Raw genomic sequence first — 18553 nt, forward strand, 5'->3', positions numbered from 1 at the left:
GTGTGTGTGAGCGCGTGCGCGAGTGCCTCCTTTTGTGCATGGCAAAGCTGAAGATGTGTGCCCACATTTCCGGTGCAATGCTTTGGCCCAGCATCATATAATGTTATTTGTGTCGGTGTACACAGGCAGCTATTTATCCCTTCAGTCTTCTGTGTAATTCTTGGTCGATTCCTGCCCCTGGGGAATCACCTGTAAAATCCTGTATGAATCCTTTTATCACAGTTTTAATTTATCTATCAAACCCCACTAATGCACGTACAGAGAGATTCATTGTTATCGCAGCCAAAGCTCTGTGTGTTTAGAAGCCATTATTATCCATTACATCTCTATATATGGCTCTGGGTCTCCCCTCTCATCGTGTATGTAAGATCATTTCTGGGGTAATCAGCTCCTACCACTAAAGGCCCTTAGAGTAGATCAGAGAACATGTGTGCTACTTTTAATATGCTGTTGAGGTTCACCACAGAAGTGGGGAGAGAGGGTGATTACCCGCAGTGAAAAATGGGCTTCCAAAGAAGAAATCTCTTGGGGAAGCCTGTGGAATTGCTTTGAAAATTACCGACTGCGTCAAATGATTCTTTACTGAGTTTGGATTGACAATAATGTATAACCCAATTAGCGAGATTGATTTGTTTTTATAACTGTGTTTGCAATTTGAGGGTCACTGTTAGTGTAGTTTATCGCTGTTTGGCTTAGTATGTTGTTATTGATGGCTACTAAGATGTTAGCTGACTATTGTAACTGCACTATGAATATCTCCTGTTTTAACATTTTATTTAACTAGGCAAGTCAATTAAGAACAAAATCTTACTTACAATGACAGCCTAGGAACAGTGGGTTAACTGCCTTGTTCAGGGGCAGAACGACAGACCTTGTCAGCTCGGGGATTCGATCAAGCAACCTTTTTTGTTACTGGCTCAACACTCTAACCACTAGGCTACCTGATTTGCATCAATCTGTTTGATAATATATAGCTAAGCACCTTATAGAGGTTGCAAATAAGCCTTACATAGCTACTCACAATGTCAGTTTTAATTGTATTGGCTAATGACCTTGGGGTCTACGCATAACTTCATCTTTCTACGAATGCGTGATGTCACAAGGTACACGGATTTACGGCAAGGGGTGAGATCAAAGTATTACGGACGTTGTTGGTGGGATAGGGCCCGGTTCATAAAGAGTGGTTTTGTGTGAAAGCATGATCGTGATAAGCTAGTTGTTTGATAATGAGGAGCATCTGTTGGAGACAGGGAGCAGATGCAATGACAAATGAGAGTAGTAGGCTACTGCGTCGGTCAGTGTACAGGGGATCATCACACACGGTAGGTTGATCATCACACAGGGGATCATCACACACTGTAGGTTGATTTAAATGACCCCACCAAACAAGAGCAGGTTCAACTCCCTCAAAGCCTGCGTCCCAAATGGCATCCTATTCCCTATGCAGTGCACTACTTTTGCCCAGGGTCCACTGTGTAAGGGTGCCATTTGGGACGCGCCCAGTATCATCAGTAACATTAGGTCACTAAATGAATTACAGAAGGACAACAACAAAAAACGCTCTCTTGGAGAATGTAGTAGCAGTAAAATTGCAGTAATATGGATGACCATGACTGACCATTCCTTACAGGGTGCGTTATTGAATGAAAATAAATCAAAGGCTATACACACACACACACACACACACACACACACACACACACACACACACACACACACACACACACACACACACACACACACACACACACACACACACACACACACACACACACACACACACACACACACAGAGCTAAACAGTGCGCATTAAACATGCAAAGAGCCTTCCCCTCAGTCCTTCCAGGTTGATACCAGGTTGATACCTCCTTCGAGGAGATCACCACAATTGCCACTGTAGCATGACAGCATCAGTGTGATAAACTGTCTGATTCAGAGTCAGACTTCACAAGGGGAGCAACTACTCCTTTATTTGAAATGCTCTGTGATTGTCCCTGTGCAAGATTTATAAGAATTCCAAGGCAGCTGTGGCTTTGAATGCAGGACCCGTCTACAGTGGTTATTTAAATCATTCATGCTCTTTCATGTAAAGACTTATCTAAAACTACATCCCTGACTGGTTCACACTTCTCACCCCTGGAACACTCCCATCTTGAAATACCTGAAATAATCTCCAGGGACATCATTGAACAGTTGGTTGGAGGAGTACGGAGTCATACATTTAGTGTACATTTTGTATCTCTTTATCCTAAAAACTGATCAAATGGAGGGAGTACGTGCCCCCTTACTTTCAATTGGCATGATGTCTTGCCTCTGGCTCTCCTCCATAGCAAGCTGCAAAGACTGAGTAGGCTGCACTGAAATATTGGACCCAATACTACACGATGTAATTGGCTTTAGTCAGAGACCATGTGGTGGGCTCCACTCATAACAGTGCTGCTGGCGTAGAGTGAGAAACACATTGCTGTCGGGTATTTTGGAGTGTGTGGCGGAGCCACTTGGACAGACTCCTGGTACAGGCTGGCCCTGCCTACAGTATGGCTGTTGTGTAATCACCATTAGGACTGTGGCTGAATCACACAGCCATGCCACACTGTTCCTCTTGCTACCTGGTGGGAAGCCTTCTACTGCGGCGGCCATTTTGACACAGAGGGTCGGTATTGAGGAGAAGTGGAGTGGGTTGAGTGGGTCTGAGGGGAAATTTGGAAAATCAGTTTGGTTGGCAGGAGGATGTGTCAGAGTAGCACACTGTGTGCCATCATGTTGCAACCTTTCCCCTCACCATTCAGACAGCTTGTGACTGTAAACTCCACATCTCTCCTCCCAAAATAGGCTTATCCACAATCATTCTCAGAACTATGGGGTGCAGACTCAAGAAACACACACATACACACACATGCACTGTATGTCAATAAAAAATAAGGAAGTGTATATACTACAGTATACTAACATCACCATATGTTAATCTCCTTCCAGGACTACACTTTAACCATGTACTTCCAGCAGTACTGGAGGGACAAGAGGCTGGCGTACTTAGGGATCCCACTGAACCTCACCCTGGATAACCGGGTAGCAGATTCACTCTGGGTCCCTGACACCTACTTCCTGAATGACAAGAAGTCCTTCGTCCACGGTGTGACGGTCAAGAACCGCATGATCCGCCTCCACCCGGATGGAACAGTGCTCTACGGCCTGAGGTGGGTTCCAAAGCAGTGGAACCAATGGGTTCTAGATTAATGCATCCAAGACTGATTCATTTGAAGGGATATCACAATATTTGATTATTTTATAGTAATAAATGCTGTGTGGTATGTATGAGCTGCTAGATTTTTTAAATGTGTTTTTAAAGAAGTGGGACATTCCCACTCCTCTCTTTCTTTCTGTTTATTGGATAGCATAGATGGAGAGGAATAATAGAGGAGAGAGACCAAAAATAGCAGTGGACCAGATTCTCAGCCATGCTGCAGTGATCTTTGTGTTCCGGAGGCGGTGGCTTAGACCACTGGTCCACCTCTAGGCCACCAGCTGCTATGTTTTTGGCTTGTAAATATAATCCCTTCCTATAGGCTCAATTTCGACATATTGGTACAGTAGCGTGTACACTGTCAAGCTTTGTTGAAACGTGTATTTTTAAAACATATGGTAAGATCAGAAGAAAACAACATAAAAAAAAGAGAATGTATAGATGATGACGCAGGCTCAGCTGTTGCTTTGTTATGATTCCCTGTTTCAATATCCATAACCATTGGTCTTTGTTGTTTGACAAGTCCTGACTTGTTCATCAGGATAATGAATATGTATAATGCATGGTTTTCTTCCAAATTGAGCCATCCAGCATGGAAATTCAATGATTTTTGCATATTAATCACTCGCACTCGACTAGTTTTGAATTATACGTAGTTGGATTCAATACAATGCATTGATTCTGTTCTTTTAACATCCTGTAAATCTGTTTCATGTACCCCCTCTAAAGAACGTGTGTGTGTGTGTGTGTGTGTGTGTGTGTGTGTGTGTGTGTGTGTGCGTGTGTGTGTGTGTGTGTGTGTGTGTGTGTGTGTGTGTGTGTGTGTGTGTGTGCACGCGTGTGCGTGTGTGCGTGCGTGCGTGCGTGCGTGCGTGTGTGTGTGTGTGTGTGTGTGCGTGCGTGCGTGCGTGCGTGCGTGCGTGCGTGCGTGCGTGTGTGCGCTCGCTCGCTTGCACGTGTGTAGGTGGAATCATCCATCTTGTCTAATAGCTTCTGACAAACACACTCGTCTGGATGTAATACATTTCTGAGATCACAGTATAGCTATGTGACCTGGCATTCTTATCCATAAAGACATATATGACGTATATGTTTTAGATTGTGGAGCTTAAACTGTCTAGTGGTTACAGCTTCACTAATGGAGTCCAGGAATTCAGCAACTTGTGCAAACATGATTAGATTCTGACTTCTTCAAGCCAAGGGTACGTGGGGAAGATCAATCGTTGTTGTACCGAAAATATTCAACCTCACGATCTGACCAAAAGGACAAAACTCCTAGGGTTCATAGCTATACCATTTAGCAGACACTTTCATACAAAGCAACTTACAGTCACGAGTGCGTATATTTTACGTATGGGTGGCCCTGGGAACAAACCCATTATCCCGGCACTGCAACACCCTGCTCTACCAACTGAGCCCTACAGGACCACAGTCCACTCGTCATTATCCCAACTCAATCAATCACTCACCCTGAAACCCACGGTCCAACTGTAAGTGATAATGTATGGAATGGAATCCCAGAGTAGGATCTCCAGACATTACTATGTGGAATGTTCAGATGTTACATTACCTGTCCAGTAAAGTAACCGAGAAGTGAGTGTACTGTAATGATGAGTTCTGGTTCTGAAGGCTTATTTCGTCATATCTGGTCCACCTGGCTGAACCTGATACCAACTGAAACACTAGGAGTGAAGATCAATGCACATATATAGTTTCTCTAATACAACTATAGTCTATACTGGAATGTATTCCGTTTCAGCACTTCTTGCTTACAAGTGGGACCAGAGAGATAACCTTTCTCTCTGTGGAGTTGACTGTGGTTGTTCAGGAGATCATAACGTGATGGGTGAATAACATCATACTGTAATTATATGGTTTCATGCACAGGTGAGAAGATTAGGTGGATCCACAGCAGACAGTATGGCTGGAGAACGTGTGTGTGGGCTCCGGTAAAGGTTAAGTTAACGTGATCCTCTTTCCCCCTTGTGTGTGTGTGTGTTGACCTCAGGATCACAACGACGGCAGCCTGTATGATGGACCTAAGGAGGTACCCTCTGGACGAGCAGAACTGCACTCTGGAGATCGAGAGCTGTGAGTGACCTCAATACCATCAACCTCTGAAATGACTATTTCTCTATTAGATTTCAGTATTTCAATAGTTTACTATATAAAACAAAATGATGTGTATACCATTTTACTATTTCAGTGTAAATAATATTTTAGTAAAATATATACAACCACAATGGAGATTACGGTGAGACTGGATGTTAAATGTCCAATGCAGCCGTTTTTATCTCAATATCAAATCACTTCTGGGTAACAATTAAGCACCTTAATAAGCATCTTATTTTCAGTTCAAATGTTAAACGAGAAACAAAAATGGACTCTTTGGGAGTGGTCGGAATGGGGAGGGGAAAACGGAAAACTAGCTGTTATTGGCAGAGATGTTTGGAACTCTCTTTCTTATTAGTCTATTATACTAATTTACCACATGGTTATGTCACCAGGAAGGCCAAAACTCCATCCCACCAAAACACGCTGAAATATCAAGTGGTCTTTTCATAGCTCTTACTCTAAAAGGGCATTGTCATAATTGTCACAATTTCACAGTATTATTGCAACCTCTGAGTGTGGAAATATACACTGAGTACACCAAACATTAGGAACACCTTCCTAATATTGAGTTGCAAGGACTCTACAAGGCATCGAAAGCGTTCCACAGGGATGCTGGCCTATGTTTTAACTACATTGCTCATTCACCCTCTGAATTCACCCTCAAGGCTTAAAAATCCTTCTTTAACCTGTCTCCTCCCCTTCATCTACACTGATTGAAATGGATTTAACAAGTGTTAGAGTTGCGTCAATGACATCAACAAGGGATCCTAGCTTTCACCTGGATTCACCTGGTCAGTCTATGTCATAGAAAGAGCAGGTGTTCTTAATGTTTTGTATACTTGTATACAGAACACAGAAAAATCATGTTTTTAATTGCCCTGGGGCTTTTTAGTGGTTCAATTGAGAGAGTGGAGTTTTAATGATCTGTGACTGAGTTTCTTCACATGGTATCCCACTCCAGGAGGTTCATTCTAACCCTGTCTTTCTTTCTGTGGTTCAGATGGATACACGACAGATGACATTGAGTTCTACTGGAAGGGAGGAGACAATGCCGTGACGGGGGTGACACGCATTGAGCTGCCACAGTTCTCCATAGTGGACTACAAGCTGGTGTCCAGAAACGTTGTCTTTTCCACAGGTAAAAAACACATTCTCAGAAAATACACAGCCCGACCATGTTATTTTCCATCTAACTTTTTACCCAACCAGTGCTCCACTATGAAACTCTTCACTGCTACTTCAGTTTTCTAGTGGCTGTATCGTCCAGTTCGGAAGAAATGTTATCGGTATCATTGACACCGTTTGGTGCGTGCATGTTCATGTATGTCAGGGTGTGAGAGTTTGTATGTATATGCACTTGCTTGTATGGGAGATTTCCTCGTCTACCTTTATTTGAGAACCCGATGGCAGCCATTACATTTGAGCGTCCAGTGTGGCCCCTCTATACTCTTTCCTCTCTCCCTGGCTCCTCTGTGGCCCCCTGTCTCCCTGGCTCCTCAGTGGGCCCCCCCTCTTTCCTCTCCCTGGGTCCTTGGTGTGACCCCCTGTCTCCCTTCTCCCTGGAGGGCCCCCTCTCTACTCTCTCCCTGGCTCCTCTGAGGACCCCTGCATCATACTTCAAAGGCCTGTCTCCCTCCCCGAGCCTGGCTAAAGACCAACTTTCCTCCATGTGCTACTGTTGCTGGCTTCACTCACAAAGACTCACACAGGAGCAGTGAATGATGGTAGGATGGCAATTACCCAGCTGTTTTCTTCAGCTCTTTAAAAGAGAGAAGCCACGGAGAACCAGCCTGGGAAACAGGGCATCAGAAATTCATGTGGAAAATATGGCCCAGAGCATCAATTATTCCCCTCCAAGCTCACAAGGAAACATTGCCATAAGGATTTTAAGTTTTAATGTCTTGTACACGAGTACAGTGAAGTGCCTTTCTTGAACCCAACAATGCAGTAATCAATCAACAATATAGTGCTAAAAATAACACGAGGTAGAACAAAAACACACAGGAAACAGAAATAAGAAGTACACAAGAAAGTAAGTATGCATACTATATACAGGGTTAGTCAGTTCCAGTACCATATTTACAATGTGCAGTGATACTGTAGTGGTAGAGGTAGATTAGATATGTGTAGGGGTAAGGTGACTAGGCATATATGATAAACAGAGTAGTAGCAGCGTATATGATGATTGTATGTGAGTGGGTGTGCGGGTGTGTAGTCAGTATAAATGTATGTACATAATATTATGTGTGTGTGAGCAAATTATGAATTGAGTGTTTGTGTGTTGGAGTGTCTGTGTGCTTGAGTGTGCAGGGCCCTGTGAGTGTGCATAGAGAAAGTCCAATGTAAATAAATGAAATACAAAGGTCAACTCCGATTGGTTGTTTCAGATTGTTATTCCATGCCCCCCCCCCCCTCAATTTACTAGTGGATAAAGGTGTTGAACTGGTGAACGTTGTCAGAACGTTGTCGGACATCGCACCCTTGCATTACGAGAGTTTTCGCGGTCGTGGTCATCAAGGGTGTTGTCATGGTTACCGAATCACCATCATCGCCATCCTCCTATTCCTTCCTCTCCACCTTCTCATCCCCCTCTTCCTCCTCCTCATAACATATGGTGTACTCTCCCACTCGCTGACGTACGTCCAGAGACACAGCTAGTGTGAACGCTTAGTTGCACACCTACATCCTCTGTATCACCAATCTTCTTTCAACACCTACTTTCGCCTCCCACTATCTCTTGCATAATGTTACCTTTCTTAAAGGGACAGTTCCCTCCCTTGACGAATGTACCACATCTCACGTATACAGTACACGGACGGCTTAAATAAATAGCCACGGTAATGTGTAGTATTGGAGGAAAGTTTTTAGGTCAACTTTTCTTAGTAGCAGTGAAAGGACTTCTTCCTATCGCTTCGAGGTGTACAACTGACACCCTTGAGTTCTGCATTCCTTCTGGTACTCGTTTTGTCCTTGATTGGCTGAGGAGTCCACACACTTGGATACCCAGATGTTAATTTGTCTCTGATTAACAAGGCAAGGCATGGACGAAAACCAGCAGACGCTACGACCCTTGAGGACCAGAGTCATGCATCACTGGTGTAATGCTATACAGAGAGGAATGTGCAACTCAAATGGACATTTACGATGACAGATATGTGATAAAGTGTGTTTTTCATAAGCCAGGTCAGAGAAGAAATACATACATTACCAAATGCCTAACATATCAAGCTCCAAGACATTTATACATGCATAAATTATGAAATAGTTTAAAATAAATAATATATGTCGATTGAAAGTGCAACATTTTCTATCATCACAGTTAGTATTGAAATATTGTATTATTTGCCTCGCATTCAGCCACCGTGTGTCAAATTGTTGTGAAGTATGGTTCAAGGATGCTTGTTTCCATAGTGATAAATCCAACCCATGCTGCCATTGCCATAGAAACAAAAACAAAAACACGAGGTGTTCCAGTATGCTCCTCGAACCAAGAAGTCGTTCATTCTGTTCAACCGCTCAACATCTTGTTTTCATAGGTGCCTACCCACGACTGTCTTTGAGCTTCAAGCTAAAGAGGAACATTGGCTACTTTATCCTGCAGACCTACATGCCCTCCATCCTGATCACCATCTTGTCCTGGGTCTCCTTCTGGATCAATTACGATGCCTCGGCTGCAAGAGTGGCATTAGGTTGGTGTACAGCCCCATATGTTACACATTGTACAACATTAACAAGCCTCTGAATCCCGTTTCCCTATCATGTGTGACTGATCACAACATCCCACTAATTGTACAGTCTAAAAGGTGCTGTCTAGAACTCAAAAGGGTTATTCGGCTGTCCCCATAGGAGAATCCTTTGAATAACCCTTTTTGGTTCCAGGTAGAACCCTTTCCACAGGTGCTTCTACATGGAACCCAAAAGGGTTCTGCCCGGAACCAAAAAGGGTGCTCCGAAGGGGACAGGCGAAGAACCCTTTTGGAACACTTTTGTAGGGTCACACATACGGTCTAGTCCGTGAGATAATTATATTTGAATTCTATTTTGATGGTCTACTCTGTATTACTGAGTGGACAGATTCCCCTGCACTCTCTCATGAACATAAAGCAGAGAATTGGGAGGTCTTTGCAAAGGCCTGCAATATCCGGTGGCTTGCTAATAAGGAGTCCACCAGAGAAAAACATTAACTCCCTCAGTGATGGATCGTTATGGGATTTCCGTTGCCACCCAGAAGGGTGCTTTGTGGAGGCTGCATGCCGGTAAGAGCAGCAATCAAGATATCAATGCAGTGGGGAACCAATTGAATTGTTTGAAGGTAAAATTGATTAGGGAGCAGTGTTACAGTGAATTCCAAATCCAGACAACCCACTTGGCCCTAATCTTTTTCCAGCACATTTTCTTCACTCTCTTGTGGTGTACCTTTACTCAATAACTCTGAGCAAAAAGAAATAAAACTCCCCATTGAGTTACAGTACATACATTTTAGCAGACTCTCTTATCCAGAGCAATCATTTTTTTCATACTGGGTCCCACGTAGGAATTGAACCCACAACTCTGACCATGCTCTACCAACTGAGCCACGCAGGACCTACAGCGCTGTCAGTGTAGCTCACCCCCTCCATGCATTCAGTGATATACAGGATGCGTGGTGTGAGTAAAGCAGGGTACAATAACCTGGACCTGTACGTGCAGTGTTCAGCAATGTAACACTCCGAATGTTTGTTCAAAGCACCAGTGCTGTTCCATGTCCTCTAGAGTTGCTAAGGCTGATGTGATCATACTTCCTCACTTTTAGACTAGAGTATCTCCTGACACTTGAGTGTGGACCAAATCTCATTTTCTTGATAACCTCGCACCCAATTTCAGAGAACAGACGATAGGAATAAGGTATCGATAATGCCATTAGCAAGCAGAGTGCTACAGGATCTGAAGTCATTTGCACGATGCTTTAGTGGCTCCTTCATGATGATTATGCAGCAGAAATAGAGTAGGGAGGCTGTCTGAAACATACAATTAGAGAGACATTAAAGGGGCAGTCTGGGATTGGTGGATCCATTTTTAAAAACTTTTAAATGAATGATATATACTGTATATACAGTGGGGGGGGAAGTATTTAGTCAGCCACCAATTGTGCAAGTTCTCCCACTTAAAAAGATGAGAGAGGCCTGTAATTTTCATCATAGGTACACTTCATCTATGACAGACCACATTGTAGGATTTATAATGAATTTATTTGCAAATTATGGTGGAAAATACGTATTTGGTCACCCACAAACAAGCAAGATTTCTGGCTCTCACAGACCTGTAACTTCTTCTTTAAGAGGCTCCTCTGCCCTCCACTCATTACCTGTATTAATGGCACCTGTTTGAACTTGTTATCAGTATAAAAGACACCTGTCCACAACCTCAAACAGTCACACTCCAAACTCCACTATGGCCAAGACCAAAGAGCTGTCAAGAAACAAAATTGTAGACCTGCACCAGGCTGGGAAGACTGAATCTGCAATAGGTAAGCAGCTTGGTTTGAAGAAATCAACTGTGGGAGCAATTATTATACATCTAGTTTATTGTTCAGTAGCAGACCAGTATGTTAGCAGATGTGGAGTACTTACCACTTTCTCACTTTTGGGAGGTACTATTTAAATGCATAATACCTACACACCTGACATTTTTCATTTGAAAGTGACGAGAGAGAGAGAGAGAGAGAGAGAGAGAGAGAGAGAGAGAGAGAGAGCGAGAGAGAGAAGCTCCATAAAAGTATATTTATCCCCAGAGAGAGAGAGAGAGAGAGAGAGAGAGAGAGAGAGAGAGAGAGAGAGAGAGAGAGAGAGAGAGAGAGAGAGAGCTCCATAAAAGTATATTTATCCCCAGAGAGTCCGGTCTCCTGATGAAAAAGGAGGGAGGCCCACGGGCACATGGCCCTGTGATTAAATTGTCAGGTCGGTGGGTGCAGTGAAGGACAGAGAGTAATAGAACCACAGAGGGAACACCAATAAAGAAGATGGCTGCCGTTCAGCAAAACCCCAGAGATCGCTGCAATGAATAAAAGCAAAAGGGGGAGAACGCTGCTGTTCCTCAGAGCGAGAAAAACACACGCTCACACACACACACACACACACACACACACACACACACACACACACACACACACACACACACACACACACACACACACACACACACACACACACACACACACACACACACACACACACACACACACACACACACACACACACACACACACACACACACACACACACACACACACACGCTCACACACACACACACACACACACACACACACACACACACACACACACACACACACATACACATACACATACACATACACACACACACACTGACACAGCAAACCGGTAATACTTAAAACTGTCCCCTTTAATGTACCAATAAATCAAGGAAAGGGCCAGATTGATCTTACACTCTAACTACCTCCAGTGTTGCTTGATGACAGTACTAGCTACTGGTGCACATGGTTTATATTTCTTGTAAAGGAAAATACATTTCTGCATGGACAACAGATTAAGCATGTGCAAAGAAAGCATTGTCTCCATAAAGAGACCTTTCTTTAGGACATAACGTATAGTATATTTAACATGAGACATTCAATTCAACTTCTTCCACTGTTAAAATGTCACTCACAGCTGGAGGCTGAATGTACACAATTATTCAATGAGTTGTTAGGGGTTGGTGGTGTCCGAGGGGCAAGTAGAGGACACATTTTTGAATTTCTACCAGGGGAAGTTATTTTGGCTCAGAGCACAACAAGACTAGCCAAGTCCCATTCGTTATATACTGTAGCCAACTCTTCTACCATTGTCACACCATGCGTGTTTTGGAGGAGGATTTAATTGGTCAAAGCACAAACAGACTGGAGCACCAAGCTACAACGAGGCAATCCAAAATTCTATCAAATCATTTTCTGCTCTGTCCTGGGAGGTGGTTTGGCCAGAACGTAATTACAAATAATTAGTAGACTGAAAATTGACCACAAGAATCCCAAACAGGCCTCCGGGGTGGCGCAGTGGTTAAGGGCGCTGTACTGCAGCGCCAGCTGTGCCATCAGAGTCCCTGGGTTCGCGCCCAGGCTCTGTCTTAACCGGCCGCGACTGGGAGGTCCGTGGGGCGACGCACAATTGGCGTAGCATCGTCCGGGTTAGGGAGGGCTTGGTAGGTAGGGATATCCTTGTCTCATCGCGCACCAGCGACTCCTGTGGCGGGCTGGGCGCAGTGCGCGCTAACCAAGGTTGCCAGGTGCGAGGTGTACCCTCCGACACATTGGTGCGGCTGGCTTCCGGGTTGGATGTGCGCTGTGTTAAGAAGCAGTATGGATGGTTGGGTTGTGTATCGGAGGACGCATGACTTTCAACCTTCGTCTCTCCCGAGCCCGTACGGGAGTTGTAGTGATGAGACAAGATAGTAGCTACTACAACAATTGGATACCACGAAATTGGGGAGAAAAAAAAGGGGTAAAATTCAAAACGTCCGTCAATTCAATATCAGCTCCAAGTGATTTTAATGAAATAAATATGTTCCCAAGTATGGGAACTAAAACATATTCATTTAAAAGCTTGCTTACATTTGAATATGATCACGTGTCTCTCCATTAAACGTGGGCACGTTCAAATGTAAGCATGGTTTTAAATAAATATGTTTTAGTTCCCATACTTGGGAACATATTTATTTCATTAAAATCACTTGGAGCTGATTTCCTGGCTTTTTTACAGTCTTTATGTCCAACAATGAAAATTTGAAATATTCTCAGAAAACTTGTGGAGCCAGTTGGGGAACCCTGCCTTAATCTGTCTGTTGTAATCCAGGGATCACCACTGTGCTCACCATGACCACCATCAACACCCATCTGAGAGAGACGCTCCCCAAGATCCCCTACGTCAAGGCCATCGACATGTACCTGATGGGCTGCTTCGTCATGGTCTTCCTGGCCCTGCTGGAGTACGCCTTCGTCAACTACATCTTCTTCGGCCGAGGACCACAAATGCAGAAGAAGCTGGCAGAGAAAGCCGAGAGGGCCAACAACGAAAGGGCGGCCAAATACGACACCAATCGGGTAAGTCTTCATGAAGATCTCTGTCTAGATGCTCTAACTTCTTCAAAGTTCTTCCAAGTTGTCGGGCGTTATCTTTGTGGTCCGCACACACTTACGACGGCAGATCAGAAACTCTATAAATATGGTGTTGTGTTTCTTGTGGTTAGTCTCCTCAGGAAGGAGGTAAAACGTCATCTCTTAAGCTGACTAAGCAGCCTAATAGAGCAAAAACTCTCCGTGTCTCACAGTCGGTGAGTCTTGACCAGCGGACACAGATTCTTTCACTATCTGTCTGACTTGTCTGTCACCATTGACTGACATTACATGTTTCATGTCCGCATGAGAATTTAATGAGTCTGTACGTGTCGCTTGTTACCCAAGTTGTCGTTGTCCTTTGTTCAACTTCTGGTTTGACGTTTGCACGTCCAATGCAAGTCTGCAAGCCCGCTAATGTCTATGTTCCATAGTGTCGCTACAAAAAAAGATATTGTGCTGTGTTGTCGAACGTTCATTCAAAGTGCCTTGTTCTCATTCCTGCATAGTCTCATATCTTGATTCTCCAATGTCTGTCATTAGTCTAAATGGGTTTATCGTGGACATAGTTCCGGTTCTCATCTCACCCTTGAACCTGTCCAGAGCAGGACCATCATGTTGTCGTAGCTCCACATAATACATCAATCCTCTACTTCCGTCTCCAGGCGGAGTCCCACGGTAATATCCTGCTGACCACCCTGGAGATCCACAACGAGGTGGCAGGAAATGAGGTCACCACCAGCCTGGCGGACAGCAGGAACTCCTCCGTCATGGGATTTGACAACACCAGCACAGGTACCGGCGTCCAGTGCAGGAAGGCGAGCCGGTCCTCGGGTCCTCGCCACAGCCTCGACAGGCACGCCCAGCTCAAGAGGCACAAACTGCGGCGGCGCTCGTCGCAGCTCAAAATCAAAATCCCTGACCTGACGGACGTAAACGCCATCGACAGGTGGTCGCGGATTATCTTCCCCTCCGTTTTCTCCCTCTTTAATCTAATCTACTGGATGTATTATGTCAACTGATTGACTGACTTTAGGGTTAGGTGGTGTTAGAGTATTTATTTTTTTCCTTCGTCATTGTTTTGTCTTTTTTACGCGAAAGGAAATGTTTTGCTATTGAAAAACAAAGGACTGCCTCTATATGGCACAGACAAAATGCTTTGACTTCTTTGTTAAAGTTTTTATATTTGCAGTCATACTCAAATTATGGATTGCGGTGGATTGCTAATTCTGAAAATGTTGTACAGAACTATGTGGATAAATACCCATACCGTAGGACTGGTACTGTATATTTCCCAGTATTCTTGCCCCTCTGTAGTTTGATAATGGAGATCTTTATACCCAATTCAATATGTGCAATTTGCAAGAAAGAAAAGGTAATTCTTACATTGTTTTTTTTTTAAATAAACCCAAATAAAATAAAAATGTTATGTAATGTATTATGCATATACACAATGAATTAATAATGAATACTTTATAATTATTTACATATTATTTGTCATTTATGCGAATCAATGCAAAAAATATATACTCATGTTTTGTGATGCTTTATCACGTATATATTTTTGTCTTGGTCAGATAATATAATTTTTAAGTGCACATACAGTATTTGCAAATTTTACAGTGAAGTGGTCCTGTTAATGTATGTCTATGTACAGTGTATTATTATTATTATTAATAGTAGTATTGCTATTATTATTATTACCATTATTACATACTGAACTATACCATTTGAACATAGGTGCAAATGAATGTCTACTGTTGAGGGTTTAATATCTCAGGTTCTGCATTTTGCTAATTGGCAACCATTATGTTTTCAAAATCCTGTCAAACAGTCTTGAAATTGGAATATTGATTGGGAATCTAAACATACCCACCACTGCACTCAATGAATCTGTTACGGTTCACATATTTTCTATCTGATATTGTGAATGCATGACAGGATTTCACTCAGTAAATTGACGACATTCCTTTAAATCAGCTCCATCTTTGATAGCTGTCGAACTCTCCTGCCAACGGCCTAGTGCTATGTACTGTATCACATGTCTTTGTGAAATGTTCTGATATTTTTGTAAGGTGTAACGTTGACTAAAGCTACCGTATATTAACTCCCTCTCTTGCGCGCTAGCATTGTAGAAAATAGATTCCCTCGGTTCACAGCATTCCATGGAAGTGGCAGGGTTGAGGGTTTGTTTGGTTTTGACCATTTGACTGATCTTTACTGCTGAAATGACCTCCAACTGTAAATATAATGTATATAACAGATTTGATGTAAGTGTGCAATTTTTTACATTTGGGGTTGTCTAATTAGTTGTCTGTTTTTATAAGACAATATGAAATACCGATGACATTTCTGTCCTCTTTAAATGCTTGAAAATCTATTGAATGAACATGTGGTGTTGATCATATTTTTGGGGTATTCCTTTCTTCAGGTTTAGAAGCGATGAATGCTATCTGTCAAATGCACAGCCAATATAAATAAGACAACGAAACACATTGTAAATCAAGGGCATTGCGAACCACTGATATACACAGTACATCATCCATTTCTATATTTCTATCATCTATTCGGCACAGCTATCATAGAAGCACATACGATGTGTCAGTCTCTCAGTTTTACAACTGATGCATGAATTCTGTTCTACAGGGCAAGGACAACGAGCCATAGTCATTAGATTGTAACCAAACATCTAACGCATCCCATTAGGAAATGTAATCAACGGCATGGAAGTAGCTAACATTTGGTGAAACATTGCCGTTGTTCAAATCATGCTGCTCTAGGTGAGAGACAATGCCTAGATGGCACTGTTTCTTGTTTCTCTATGCATGTTATATTGCATGAGTAATGTTGATTAAAAACAACAAAAAAACTTAACCCTACCATCTTAAACCTGTATCACAGGTTCCAAGTACAGTTCCAAGAGATTGTGATAAACTGCCATTCTCTGGTTGGTTACAGAGCAACCAATCATATCCTGGGGTCAATGGCTGGGATTCACAACGGCAGTCTTCAAATATATAACACATGTATATACGCATAAAGAATAAATCGCGTGCCCATGTATTTTACCATTACCAGCTTGCAGCCAATTGCTTATAGTAGTGACATGTATCTCTGGTATGTAAATATGCTTTGCTACTTGATCATTAAGCTTGTTGTGTGTTTTGGGTTTGAGTGATATAATGGTAATGTGTGTGGTTACACACGCTGGCCTATAACAGTTCCAGACCCCCCTTCTCTACTGTGTAGATGAGGCCGTCTTGGCTTGGTCTTGGTGTAAGATGACTAATATCTCTTGGTCTTGGTGTAGATGAATCAAATATCTTGTTCTTGGTGCAAGATGAATCAAATATCTTGTTCTTGGTGCAAGATGAATCAAATATCTTGTTCTTGGTGTAAGATGAGTAATCTTTCCCGAGTCGTAAAGACTTGAGTTAGCCCTTCAGAGCTAATGCCTAGTCTTTAGATCAGAGGGCTGACGGTCTTGTGGCATGCAGGAGACCTGGGTTTGAATCCCAGTCAGTCACATTGGCACCTTCAATCTGAGACTGGTTCATGCATTAAGTGCACTCATCTTTGCTGGCTTCTAATGTTGTCTGGCCCATTATGGAATGTCAACATGTTCTGTTCTGCCATAAATGTATATTTAGGTATAGATATCTGTGTTTATGTTTCTCTCCCTTATTTATTTAGGTTATAATGTTGCTCTATTAATGAAATAATATCAATTGTATGACAGTAATATTGGGTTTTGCATCCATTCAAATCCATGTTTTCTGTAACACTTCTGTTATAAACTATAGCAACAGGATGAACAATGGACAGACTTCAAAGACAACATTTCTTGTTCCTAATGCATTTCTGTTGAATGATTGAATCTAGACAAAGTTTATGTTTTATATGTCAGGTGAAGATAACCAGTATTCCTGGATTGTGATTAAAACTGTATTTATCAATTAATATGTGTGTGTGTGTGTGTGTGTGTGTGTGTGTGTGTGTGTGTGTGTGTGTGTGTGTGTGTGTGTGTGTGTGTGTGTGTGTGTGTGTGTGTGTGTGTGTGTTGCATGTTCTGATATGCCTTCCGTGACTGTAAATACACAACATAGTTGTTCATAGCCATGTACACTGAATGTAAATGCATTTTTATCTCTCACAGTGTTTTTTTCATTACTCAAAGGGGTTCATTTAACACTGGATTAGTGGGATTCATGTGTACACTGAAAGTGTTACATTTAACACTGTCCCAGTTTAATTTGCTATGTACAATTATGATCTTCGACGGCAATCATGGACTGTAGGTCTGTGCCTCCTACAAATTGGGTATTCACACTCTAGTACACGTCCAAAAAATGCTTCACACTCTGCCTCTCCACCATCCAGCCATCTAGCTTAATTAAAGCAAGGGCCCTGGGCCGTGACCTACAGTATAAGTCGTCCATTACTCTGAAGTTGGACCCGCCAGACATACGATCATTTTATCTGAGTAAGGAACCATCCACACTTTAGGTCAACCTGCCTGGGGCACAGAACCAACAACACACTTAACCAGCACGGTCCGAGGGATTACACTATGTCATAAAGTGCCCCAAAACACAACTCTTTCCCTTCAAAGTTTTGGCATCAATGAATCATGCGACTCCACCTCCTGAATTTATCATACTGTTTATTTTTTATTTAACTAGGCAAGTCAGTTAAGAACAAATTCTTATTTACAATGACGGCCTAGGAACAGTGGGTTAACTGCCTTGTTCAGGGGCAGAACGACAGATTTCTTTTTTTTTACCTTGTCAGCTCAGGGATTTGATCTAGCAGCCTTTCGGTTACTGGCCCAACGCTCTAACCACTAGGCTTGCTGCCACCCCTGTTACTAGTAAGGCCAACAGGGTTTTGTATGCCAAAGTGCAGCCTACTCATCGTGGCTGCCGCCAACAAAACAACACATCTAAGGAGACGTTGAGATGTAGCCAATAAAACTCACTTATACACTATAGGCAATATAACACGATGGAGCCACAAGTGTTATGACTCTGAGTATTACCGGTAACCTTATGGGGCAAGTGGTGTGATTGTGGGGGTCGCCATAGAATACACCT

The 18553-nt window shown here is 42.8% G+C and overlaps 1 protein-coding gene across 4 annotated transcripts in view; it reads left to right on the top strand.

The window, feature by feature from the left end:
* Positions 1-16686, top strand: part of LOC118370243 (gamma-aminobutyric acid receptor subunit beta-3) — a 57329-nt gene extending 40643 nt beyond the window's left edge. For 2 of the 4 annotated variants that reach the window (XM_035755165.2, XM_035755167.2), the window contains 7 exons: positions 2977-3197; positions 5253-5335; positions 6360-6497; positions 8896-9048; positions 13201-13448; positions 13595-13678; positions 14126-16686. In XM_035755165.2, the coding sequence (XP_035611058.1) occupies positions 2977-3197; positions 5253-5335; positions 6360-6497; positions 8896-9048; positions 13201-13448; positions 13595-13678; positions 14126-14482 (1284 nt within the window). In that variant the 3' untranslated portion in view covers positions 14483-16686. The remainder of the gene's footprint in view (positions 1-2976; positions 3198-5252; positions 5336-6359; positions 6498-8895; positions 9049-13200; positions 13449-13594; positions 13679-14125) is intronic. The other 2 variants (XM_035755166.2, XM_035755168.2) reach the window with 1 other exon arrangement.
* Positions 16687-18553: the final 1867 nt, after the last annotated feature.

The sequence above is a fragment of the Oncorhynchus keta genome, chromosome 37 (assembly GCF_023373465.1).
Source record: "Oncorhynchus keta strain PuntledgeMale-10-30-2019 chromosome 37, Oket_V2, whole genome shotgun sequence".
NCBI lineage: Eukaryota > Metazoa > Chordata > Actinopteri > Salmoniformes > Salmonidae > Oncorhynchus > Oncorhynchus keta.